This window comes from Acanthopagrus latus, chromosome 14 (assembly GCF_904848185.1).
Source record: "Acanthopagrus latus isolate v.2019 chromosome 14, fAcaLat1.1, whole genome shotgun sequence".
Taxonomy (NCBI): domain Eukaryota; kingdom Metazoa; phylum Chordata; class Actinopteri; order Spariformes; family Sparidae; genus Acanthopagrus; species Acanthopagrus latus.
This window is the reverse complement of record NC_051052.1, coordinates 21,744,986-21,757,758: the sequence shown is the minus strand read 5'-3', so window position 1 is coordinate 21,757,758 and position 12,773 is coordinate 21,744,986. Positions and strand designations below refer to the sequence as shown.

Below are 12,773 nucleotides of genomic sequence, written 5' to 3'. Positions count from 1 at the left end.
CAAACATATCTACACAAACCACAGAACAGTTTTATATCACAAGCGATGTGAAACTGTTCTGCTCGTATCAGATCTGAGTCAGAAGAACTGGAGACGGACTAAAGACAGCAGGTCCAGACGGTTCTATGAGACTAACAGGACAAATAATGGAGGAAAGTTTGAGAGCTCAGCTGCTGCTGAACACCAGAGGTTTGTTTTAAACATCAAACAGCCGCTGCTGCTCATGAGCCAGGCAGGAAGAAGCTCCAAGTCCCCCACAAAAATAAAAGCATCAGTACATCGTGTTTTAAAACATCATACCGATCAGTTCAGGCTACGTGTGGATAAAATCCTCAGACACCTGGATTCTTCTTACAGCACTATATTACATTTGACATTGTGTTTCATTTGTCAGTGTGAACAGCTGTTGAGTTTAAAGGAACAACAGTCGTCTCGATGAACTGAAGGAGGAGCAACAGAAGTAAAAGAAGAGAGGAAAATGTTTTTAGAAAAATAAATAAAAAGGTTCTGGAATGAATAAAGGTTCTGGAGACCTGTGATGTCAGTAATTCTTTAAACACATGGTCTCTTGGCGCTGATCCGGATCAACCGGTGAAATAAATCTACTGTTGGTGTTAAAGAAGCTCAGATGTTCCTGAATGTTCTGCGGGTCATGGTTCTGGTGTGGGCGGGATGTTACCTGCGGCACTCCGAGCCAGTCGTCGGCCTGCTGCATGGCCTCTCTGGCGTTCTCCACCGGTTGACTGGGATCCCAAGTCTCCCAGTCAGGACACAGACCTGAGAACAGCACAGACACACTGAAGACACTGACTGGATCTGACCCATCTGACCTGAAACACCAGAACTCAGGAGTGGATGGACTTTATTATATCTTTAATCAGCGCAGATCATCCGAGAATGTGGATTAATAAGTTCAGACGCTTGATGATTATTATGACATCACAGTTCTTGTTGTGGACCTACCAGGGGCACAGTTGTCCACCAGAGCTCCCAGGGCCTTCCCGTCCCTCCAGTCCCGGTGGAAGTTGGTGATGGGGAGCTGGGGCACCTTGTTCTGGATCCAGCCCAGCAGACGCTGTTTGGGGGTCAGTTTCTTGGCATCCTCGTCGTCCTCGTCCTCCCACATGGGCATAGAGATCGAGTAATGCAGGATCAGGGTCCAGATCAGACCCAGGATCAGCTTCAGGTTCCCGTCCACAATGGCTTTAGAGTCTGAGGACAGATGGGAGGACATGTTAGACAAGATGTGTCACACAGGTCTGACGGGTCACACAGGTCTGACGGGTCACACAGGTCTGACGGGTCCGACGGGTCACACAGGTCACACAGGTCTGACGGGTCACACAGGTCCGACAGGTCACACAGGTCTGACAGGTCACACAGGTCACACAGGTCTGACAGGTCACACAGGTCCGACGGGTCACACAGGTCTGACGGGTCACACAGGTCCGACAGGTCCGACAGGTCACACAGGTCTGACGGGTCACACAGGTCCGACGGGTCACACAGGTCTGACGGGTCACACAGGTCACACAGGTCTGACAGGTCACACAGGTCCGACGGGTCACACAGGTCTGACAGGTCCGACGGGTCACACAGGTCACACAGGTCTGACGGGTCACACAGGTCACACAGGTCTGACAGGTCACACAGGTCCGACGGGTCACACAGGTCTGACAGGTCCGACAGGTCACACAGGTCTGACAGGTCACACAGGTCCGACGGGTCACACAGGTCTGACGGGTCACACAGGTCCGACAGGTCCGACAGGTCACACAGGTCTGACGGGTCACACAGGTCACACAGGTCTGACAGGTCACACAGGTCCGACGGGTCACACAGGTCTGACAGGTCCGACGGGTCACACAGGTCACACAGGTCTGACGGGTCCGACTGGAGGGCCAGACAGACGTCCCGACAGGTGACCAGTCATCAATTATCTGGTATTAAAGTCAATCCGTATCAAGCGATCTGGACCAACTCAGAACCAGGCTGTTTCCACAGTAACGTGAGTGAATCATGTCAGCAGTTCTTCGACTTGATCAGGAACATTTAGTTTATCAAACATTAAACTTTAGTTGTGTTGCTGTCTGTCTGTCTGTCAGCTGGATGAACCATGTAAACTGTCCTCCAATCGGAATTCACCTCAACCGACTGTCAGAACAGTTGTTGTAACATTTTCTGATGACCCAGTTTCCTGTTCTGTTCTTTACATCTGCTTGCCAAAATAAAAGTTCCCAGCTTCAGGTTGTTTATGTTCCAGCTGTCAGGAGACGTCTTTTACTGTGAAAGGTTCATCCATCGCCAGCGCAGTCGATCTGCTGCAGGGTGATGTCATCCAGCCCCCGGCCCGAGGAATGAGGTCAGTTTAAATAGGAAACACATGCACACACACACACACACACACACACACACACACACACACACACACACACACACACACACACACACAGTCATACACACATCCAGGAATCTGAGGGAGGACTGTGAGTTGTTCCTGAAATGAAAAGTCGTTTGTTTTACCAACTTTCAACCTGATGACTCTTTCTGCTTTATATAAACACACACACACACACACACACACACACACACACACACACGGCTGTATCAGATGACTCACACTCCTGCTTCGTCTCTTTATAAATGTCTTGTCAGTGCTGGACACAGTTCATCATGTGTCGTCTTTAAACAGACCAATGAAAACCTCGAGTTCCCTCGAGAGTCACGTTTAAAGAACGCAGCTGAAGTTTCTGATGGATCGACCAATCAGGAGACAGAGCGGATCATAAATCAGCTCAGTGTTTTCGGGCAGATTGTTCTCTGCTCAGTGAAAACAATTCAAACACAGCTGAACTTCAGCCGACATTAACAAATACCTTCACGTGATGTCACTTCCTGCTCTGTGTGAAACAAACCTGTCCATCAGTGAGACAAACAGACTCCATGTTTCTACTCAAAGACAGAAAGAAGTTCATGTAGAACATTTGCTGAATTAACAAGAAGGTCCAAGTAATGCAGAATGAGTCAGAGACAGAGTTTCACAGAGTTTATAAAGTGTCTCCAACTCAACAACTCACTAAACTGACACATTTGTTAAGGGAGTCTGGTGCTGATGTTTTACTGGTCAGAGTGGTAGGAAACAAACCTATGTGGTTTTAAACTGGAGTCCTGTGTGTGTGTGTGTGTGTGTGTGTGTGTGTGTGTGTGTGTGTGTGTGTGTGTGTGTGTGTGTGTGTGTGTGTAAGAACAGACATCTGAGCTCACAGAAGGAAAATATGATTTCATGATTGTGTCTACAAGACAATGGAAAACACACACACACACACACACACACAGGAAGCTCAGTATCCAGAGATTAGTCGGGTCGGTGTTCTGGGAGGATGTGTCGTGTTGGAGCGTCGCTGTAATCTTTCCCCAGGAAACAGGAGCTGCTGTTGTCAGGAGGAAGCAGATGGGCCGGACTGGACTCAGTTTGGGTTTGATTTACAGTTTAAAGTGGAAACGAGTCAGAACATTGACTGCAGTTCTGCTCTTCAGTATTTGAACACTTTCTTTACTTTGCAGATTCATATTTTAAAAATCAGATATAATTGTTGATTAAATAACGCAGCAGGATATAAAGTCATTAAAATTAGCAGCACATGGACCGACTGCTTCCTCTGAGCCGACTCGCTGATCCTTATTATTTATTTCTAAAATGCCCGTCAGAACAGACAGAACCTCAGGAAGTCTAGTTTCTGATTCAGAAAGATGAACTGGGATGTTTTAGACTTCCAGATGAATCTTTTTCTCCATGTGATGTTTCATAAGCAACTTGCAGACATTATAAAACTGGACAGGATCAAACTACAGGATGTGACTGTACTCACCGTCACTACGGAGGCCCTGAGTGTCCAAACAACACATGACAATGAGAAGCTCATCACGCAGACAGACTCAGAGTTATGGAGTCTTTGAACAACAACAGTCACCTGTTGGTTTAGATGTCCAAAAGTATGTGGACATTAATCAATGGGAGAAAAGCTTTTACTCTGAAAACGTTTGAAAGTGAAGGAGTAACTTTTGTTCACTTCCTGTTTGTCTGAACTGCCTCTGAGCAAGGCACAGCAGATGAAATCCCAGAGAAAGAAACACACATCACAAGACGACGGTGGAAACTATAAAAACTGTATAAAGTGTGTGAACGGAGCCTCCCTCGGGTCTCTGCTGTCCTGCTCACAGTCTCCTCTCATGAAGCTAAACGCTCAGCTGACACCAGCTGCTGATGTCATGTGACTTTTTGTCCCTGCAGGGACACCGTACCATCTTTACTGCAGGAATGGACTCTGGCGTCGAAACAAACAGCTTCTGAGCTGCACAACAACACATCTGTGATGGTTAGCAAACAGGGCAGCTACAGGTCGGCTGTTGCTAACTGCTGCTGCTGCTAACTTCTGCTGCTGCTGCTGCTAACTGCTGCTGCTACTGCTAACTGCTGCTGCTACTGCTGCTGCTGCTAACTGCTGCTAACTGCTGCTGCTGCTGCTAACTGCTGCTAACTGCTGCTGCTACTGCTGCTGCTGCTACTGCTAACTGCTGCTGCTACTGCTGCTGCTGCTACTGCTAACTGCTGCTGCTACTGCTGCTGCTGCTAACTGCTGCTAACTGCTGCTGCTGCTAACTGCTGCTAACTGCTGCTGCTGCTGCTGCTAACTGCTGCTGCTAACTGCTGCTAACTGCTGCTGCTGCTAACTGCTGCTGCTGCTGCTACTGCTGCTGCTGCTAACTGCTGCTGCTGTTAACTGCTGCTGCTACTGCTGCTACTGCTGCTGCTAACTGCTGCTAACTGCTGCTGCTGCTAACTGCTGCTGCAGGGGAACAATTAGTCCTGACAGAAACACTGAGCCTACAGTCCAGGGGGCGACGGAGAAACTGTGTAATGTGACATTTATACTGAAAGACTTTATAGAGACGGGGGGGGGGGGGGGGGGGGGGGGGGCTGTGGGAGAGTGGAAAGAGGAAAAACAAGTGATGACGATGGAGGGAAAGAATTAAGAGTCAGATTAACAGCCTGAACTCAGCCGGAGGATGAAACACGACCACAGACAGGAAACATTGTGTTAATGTGGTTAAAGGTTCTGAATGATCAGAACCACTCAGCTGTCAGAGACTGAATGGTTCTGAATGATCAGAACCACTCAGCTGTCAGAGACTGAATGGTTCTGAATGATCAGAACCACTCAGCTCAGATTACTTTCATCATTCATTAGACTGACTGCTAATTTCACTGTTAATCGTTCCGTCTGTGAAAAGCTCGTCTCCTCAGAGCCTGCGTTCTCCAAACAGTCCGAAACTTAGCTAACGGCACTCTGTAGAGCGTATACCTCCACCAAGGCCCAAAGTCTCCTCTGTCTACATTTAACAGCACTGACTCAGAGAAACCAGCCAACCATCAAACCAACCAACAGACCCACAGACTCCGGGTCGACTGTCAGAACTGATGAATGGCTCGGGGCTGCGGCTCCAGTCCTGCCGAGCCTCGTTGTCTCTGATGTGAATGAAGTGTGAACAGTTGGAGACAGAACCTGTGTTCTGGTCTTCATCGGTACCGAGTACCGAGCGGCACAGAGACGTTATCTTCAGTGTGGGAGGTGTTCTGAGGTTATCAGGAGGTCAGACAGTCGCAGTGTGGAGAGAACGGGCTGAACTCCTCACCGGGTCCACAAAGTTCTACACATATGAAGAAGGATCATGTGACTGACAGAACCCAACCTGACTGGACTGATCAGGGTTCACATTAAAGGAGCAGTCTGTATAATGAGCAGAGACAAATCTTCAGGACGGACAAACAAACTAATCTGACAGCAGTTTCACTATGTTTGTATGTGGCGGATCAGCTGAGTAGAACCGGGCCTTACAAACAGACCGGACTGAAATACTGTGAGGAAATACACACACACACACACACACACACACACACACACACACAGCAGGTGGACAGCAGCTGTATAAATGTGTGTGTTGTTGTTTATCCTGAGAGTGGTTAGCTTCACAAAGACTATTTAAAGACACACACACACACACACACACACCTGTGACCTATAAAAACCTTAAGTGTGTGTTTGCAGCCAACAGCTGGAGGGTTGAGATCCTCGAGAGACACACACACACACACACACACACACACACACACAGTGAACTGGTCTTCACCTCGTTGTGTGGACTTGTTGATTATTTTCATGTTCACTTAATCAATCAGATCAATTCTTCGACTGGACGTGTTGAATGTGTCCAGTCGACTGTAACAAGCCTCACAGTGATCATGTGGATTGATCTGACATCATCATTACAAACCATGAGGCTGCTCCTCACAACAGACTTATTATTATCAATATCATCAATATATTCTGTATCAATCATCTGAATCTGCAAAGTCCAGTCATATTTTCTCCTGTGAAGATACTTCAGGATTACTCTGCAGCTCAGTACTCACTGAGTGTAAACAGTTACTTCAAGGATCTGAGACCTCCAGCTGTCAGCTGAGAGGCTTCAGACCAACTGTGACGACAGCTGACACACACACACACACACCACACACACACACACACACCACACAGGCAGCATTGTGTGTCTGGGGCAGACCACATGACAGCACCAGACTGAAGCTCTGTTGTTCAGACTGAGCCTGACGATGCAGCAGTGTGTCGGTCAGCAGATCACTGGGTCTTAATTCAGAACTCCATTTAGAAAACAGATGATTTTCATTTCTGCTCAGCTTGTCTGATGATGTCTCCTGTGTCTCTGGAAGAAACGCAGATCATGTCACAGTGATGTCACAGTGATGTCACAGTGATGTCACAGTGATTGTGACTGGTGGAGACGACACATCTGACATGCAGCCAGTCAGCTATCAGCAACAATTTAGATAATGAATTAATATCACAGTCAATATTCAATAAAAACATACACACATATTAATACATGTATGTTTGTTGATGTCAGTTTCTCATCTTGAACTATTGAGACTATTGATTGATTGATCAATGAAGTAATTAACTGATCAAACGATCAGTTGTGTGGCGAGTTCCTTTAAGGAAGTGTCCCGCTGAGGTGTCGTGTCTGAAGGAGTCGGACAGTTCAGACAGCTGACAGTAGCGACACCGTCACAGCTGAGCCTGACAACAGCTGAGCCTGACAACAGCTGAGCCTGACAACAGCTGAGCCTGACAAGAGAGAGTCAACAGTTACTGTGCCGACAACTGATCACTGTCATCACTGATCAGTATGCTGAGTAGTCTTGATGAACACAGATAATCGACCTCTGACATTGTCATTGTGTTTGTGTCCTCTAGACGACGGTCGCCATGTTAAACCTGACTTCATCTCCTGACCCCTGACCTCTGACCCCTGACCCCTGACCTCTGACCCCTGACCTCTGTGTTGTTCTGTTTTGCAGCTGAATGTCTCGTGAGCCTTCGTTGCTTCCTGAGAAACCTGGTGAGACGGGTCGTTGTGTCTAATGAGGACAAACAGGAGATATCCTGTCCTCCTGGTTAATGATCAGAACCACATGGTTCTGCTGAGACATGAGCTCATGGTCCGTCTGACGGGTCTGATCCTGATCCCTCCTGCTGATCCTAAACTTTAAGAGTCTCAGTTCAAACAGCTGCACGTCACTGAAGCAGAACCCAGAAGGACTGAAGGTAAAAAGATCCTGATGTTCTCCAGGTCCTGGTTCTGGTCTCTGCCCCTGGTGGTGGTTTGCTTCACCAGGAGCAGAGAGTCAGTCTCTCCTCACTGTTCTCAGGTTGATGACTGTCAGAGGACATATTGATCTGATCAGTTACAGCCTGGTTCATCCACAGAATTTCAGTTTGTGTGGACGGTGATGATGGAGGCGGGCGGCGCCACAGAACTGCTCTTTACTAAAGAAACAGGAAGTCCGACATGTTCTGGCCGCATCCTGTCACCATGGAGACGGACAGACTGATTCTATTGGTTTACAAATGTTACCGCTCCAAAAGTATTTATTTACCGATTGTTCTGATGAAGGCAAACTGAAGTCGACATGTTGACAACATTAATCTGGAATCTAACGATCAATACTGAAATAATCTGAATGTCCCCAAGAAACTCTGAGAGAAACAGACTTAAAGGGTTAATACACACACACACACACACACACACACACATACACACACACAGCTGTAAGTGTGTGCGTGTGTGTGTGTGTGGGGACATTCCTGTGTGCTGACTGCTCCGACACATGGAAACCATTAGAGAGTCTGACAGCAGTGTAACAATGAAACAGAGTGTTTAACACACACACACACACACACACACACACACACACACACACACACACACACACACTAAACTGATCATTGATCCTGCTGCAGGTATCAGTTATCATTCACTGATATTGATTATCACTGGAGAGAGTCATGGTCAGTGATCACAGACACGTTCAGAGACGATCACAGCTGATCCAGAATCAGTTTATCCAGAGTCAACATCTGTTTTCTCAGTTGAAACTCGCTGGATATTTGAAGCTCTGTGATTGGACGGCACCACTGGTGCAGGATGACATCACCACTGAAGTGTTTGAATAAAGTGATCGATTAAACACAGATTAGTCCGAGAGGTCTGACCAACACGAGGGACTGTAACAGATTCCACAGTGAAGATAGAGATTATCAAACAGAGATTACTAGATATTTATAGTTGAGATGATTCGAGATTAGAGATTATTACACATAAAGGAAAGAGTGAACTCAACATCATTAAAGACAGATTATCAAACAGAGATTATTTCACATTAGAGATTGGAATTTTTAGAGCTCAGGGATAATGATAAGATAGATAATAAGATAAGGGAGAGATAACTCGACATCAGAGATTATTCCAGATTACAGACGCAGATCATTAGAGATGATGGGTGTGTAGTCGCAGCAGAGTGTTCAGATTAGAGTGTGGAGACGTGAGGCCTCGCTTCCTCTCGAGGCCCGGATCTATTTTCAGCAGCTGTCGGTGGAGCGAGAGCAGAACTCAGCTGTCCTGCCATCAATCAGCCCTCACACACACACACACACACACACACACACACACACACACACACACACACACACACACACCCACACACCCTCACACACACACACACACCCCCACCCTAACCTCCATCCCCTCACCCCACATGAGGCCCTGCCCCCCTCCAGGCCTCGGGGTCTCAGCTCAGAGCTGCAGCGTCTCGCTCTGATCCGATCCTTCCCGGCAGAAAGATGGACGGCAGCTAACATCCGTCCTGAAGAGGACGATCAATATCCTGCAGATCATCTTCATCACTGTGCACATTAAACCACAGAAGAAGAAGGTCAGCGCCTCGTCATCATCGCTGCACTCTCACCGTGTTTTCAGAGACGAGTCACGTGAGACGAAACTCTCAAACTCTGAAAACCACCTGAAACATCTCAGGTGTGATTATCAATAAGTGATGTTTGGACCGTTGTTACTGATCGATCAATACATCCAGACACGTCACAGTCAGCTGTTATCACTGTCTGTGTTCCCTCTCTGCTAGTGGTCACCACGCTGTGTGATGTCACCAGTAACAGCCAATCAGCACTCAATAATCTGGATTTGTAAATTACAACAGTTATCAATAATCAATTATCAGTCATCAGTTTTCCGTCTCCTCGACACATTATCATCTGTTCCCTGACAACACGTCATCACTCGGCCCTGCACACCCTCAGCACCACATCCCCTAAGGACCCAGTGTGGACCCGGTGTGGACCCGGTGTGGACCCGGTGTGGACCCGGTGTGGACCCAGTGTGGACCCGGTGTGGACCCGGTGTGGACCCAGTGTGGACCCAGTGTGGACCCGGTGTGGACCCGGTGTGGTCAGAGTCAGCAGAGGTGAAACCAGAGTTCCATCTTCTAGCTGCTGGCAACACTTCCTGCTTCCTAAAACACTTCCTGCTCCTCAGCCCGGTCCGGCCCGGTGGACGAGCCCTCCTCACTTTTAAAGCTCCTGCTGCTGAGAAAGTAGATTTTGAGTCTCATCCTGAACCGGTCCAGTTCTGATCCGTGGTGAGCCGACCTTCAGTCCCTCAGAGACTTTGAACCAACCAGAGCTTTAACTCTAGGTTGAGGCCGGATGTTTCTGATTGGCTGACAAGTGTCTGTTAAAGGACATCGGTGCTGATCCAAACGCCTCAACAGAACTTCAACACTGATTTAAGTTTTCACTCAGTTTGTTGTTTATCTGACTGTTTCCATCAAATTCCAGAAACAGTTTCATGGGTCAGAACTTAGTTCTTCTTGTCTTCTCTCACACGGAGCCCAACCGTGACGACGTCAGGGTGGAGGGCGGATTAAGATCGTGACGTTGTTTTTAATGAGACTTTCATGTTTTAGTGCTTTAAAGGTACAAACGATCATTTAAGAGTCAGTTAAGTTGTTCTACTAAAGTTACAATATAAGAATAAATCACTGAAATCACCAAGAGAACCAGAAGACGAGCGAACCAATCAGACGCTGTTCACACCTGCAGCTCCACACACACCTGAGACCTTCACACCTGCAGCTCCACACACACCTGAGACCTTCACACCTGCAGCTCCACACACACCTGAGACCTTCACACCTGCAGCTCCACACACACCTGAGACCTTCACACCTGCAGCTCCACACACATCTGAGACCTTCACACCTGCAGCTCCACACACACCTGAGACCTTCACACCTGCAGCTCCACACACACCCGAGACCTTCACACCTGCAGCTCCACACACACCTGAGACCTTCACACCTGCAGCTCCACACACACCCGAGACCTTCACACCTGCAGCTCCACACACACCTGAGACCAGCGGCAACAACACGACAACAACCCGTCCGTCTGACAGCTGCCGGTTCCTCTCCAGATGTTTGGGTCTCATCACAGCTGGTTCCACTGGGAGGTTCTGTGGGTCTCACAGTTTCTTTGCTCTGAGCTCATCAGAGTTCAGCTTCTGTCACACGTGTGTCAGACAGAAGACTGAACTCTGCTACATGTTATAGTCAAATCCATTCGGATCCATATTTCATATTTACATTCAATAACTGTCGGCACGTTTCTGATTTCTGTCTGTTTCGTGTTTGTGTCGCTCTGGAGACTAAACTTCAGAAACCAGGTGTGGACAGTGTTTCATTTCTTTATGAAATATGTTTTCCTGTCAGCTGAATGAAGTGTGATGATTCAACCATACACACATCTTCATCACCGTCATCGTCATCACCACAGTCTAACCTCCAACACGCGCTCAGTTTAGCATTGTGCGTAAAACGTGCGTAAAACGTGCGTAAAGCTGCGTGCACTCACCGATGGAGACCAGCCTGATGTGCTCCCTCTCCAGGAACTCCAGCGCCACAGAGACGTTCTCCAGCTTCATCTGCCTGAAGTTGGGTCTGGAGTGGTACTTCCGGTACATCTTCTTCTGGCTCAGCACCTCCAGCAGCCCGATCAGCTTCAGCCCGTCGCTCAGGTCCTTCTGCAGGTCGTTGATCCGCTTGTTGATGCACTTGAGGTGCTCGTTGCACCACCTGGTGAAGGTGTTCTGCTGGATCTTCTTCCACGGAGCGTCCTCGGCCAGGTCCTTCTCGGTGGCCGGCATCTCCTCCTCCTCCTCGCCGATGTCGGCGGAGCTCTGGTAGAACTGCGGCGGCAGCTGCTGCGGCTCCAAGTAGCTGCTGTTGCTCATCATGGTGCCGCTTTTATAGCGAAGAGTGGGAAGAGAAGAAAGGGCAGCAGAAAAAAAGAAAAGAGAAGAAGAAGCGGAGGAAGAGGAGCGGCGGGGGCAGAGCCGAGCCTGCGGGGAGGAACCACTTCACCAAAGTCTGCGTGAAGAGTGCGAACATTCAGAGTCCGTCAGTCCGGTCCGGGACGGCTCAGGGGCTCCAACCCTGAGGGAAAAGTCACAGAAGAAGAGAGAAAAGAAGAGAAGAAGAAGAAGAGGAAGAAGTAAAAGAAGAAGAAGAAGAAGAAGAAGAAGAAGAAGAAGAAGAAGAAGAAGAAGAAGAGTGCTCGCTCCCTCCGGACAGACTCGCTCCTGTGTCCGGATTCAGACGCGCAGACGGCGGCGTGGCGGCCTGCAGAGAGTCGGACTGCGGCGGAGCAGCAGCGGATCACAGTTTAAAGCTCGGCGTCACTCGGCTGGACTGTCAGGAATGTTCCTGCATGACCATATACAAGCCGGACCGCATCCTCTGACCCGGATTGATACCGAGGCCGCAGCTCATTGGGCGGCGGCGGAGCAGGGGGCGGGGTCACGCAGGACCCTCCCGACCCCCCTCCGGGGCCCGGGGCTGGGTGACACTCCGGTATTTTTAGAGGAGACACCGGCTGTTTGTAAAACACTGACGTCATGTGTGGGCAGCCAATCAGATCACCAGAAGAGCAGGAATCCCCTCAAACACCTGAAGTTCACACTCAGGTGAATCACAGGCTCCCACAGGTGAGCTGAGGGGAGGAAACACCTGGAGGCGCTGCGGAGTAACTAAGAACATTAACTCAGTTCAACTCTGACGCTAAGTGAGTCATGACGTCATGACTCCTCTACAGTAATGTGATTAGTTACAGATTACATTTTTAATGGATGTATTTTTCATCCATCAGATGAAAACAGATGATCAGCTGACTCAGTTCATGTAACATATGGATCACATGGATCTTCATGACTAATCAATTTTCTCTCTAAAGTCGATCAATAACAGAATCAGTAACAGATCATCTGAATCATTTACAGGATGATGT

The 12,773-nt window shown here is 48.4% G+C and overlaps 1 protein-coding gene across 9 annotated transcripts in view; it reads right to left on the bottom strand.

Annotated features, from left to right (window-relative positions):
* Positions 1-12,377, bottom strand: part of LOC119032460 (filamin-C-like) — a 40,171-nt gene extending 27,794 nt beyond the window's left edge. For 6 of the 9 annotated variants that reach the window (XM_037121652.1, XM_037121659.1, XM_037121654.1 and 3 more), the window contains exons 1-3: positions 11,343-12,376; positions 964-1,212; positions 680-777 (exon numbers count right to left, since the gene is read on the bottom strand). In XM_037121652.1, the coding sequence (XP_036977547.1) occupies positions 680-777; positions 964-1,212; positions 11,343-11,724 (729 nt within the window). In that variant the 5' untranslated portion in view covers positions 11,725-12,376. Of the gene's footprint in view, positions 1-679; positions 778-963; positions 1,213-11,342 lie in introns of all 9 variants that reach the window. The other 3 variants (XM_037121653.1, XM_037121655.1, XM_037121658.1) reach the window with 1 other exon arrangement.
* Positions 12,378-12,773: the final 396 nt, after the last annotated feature.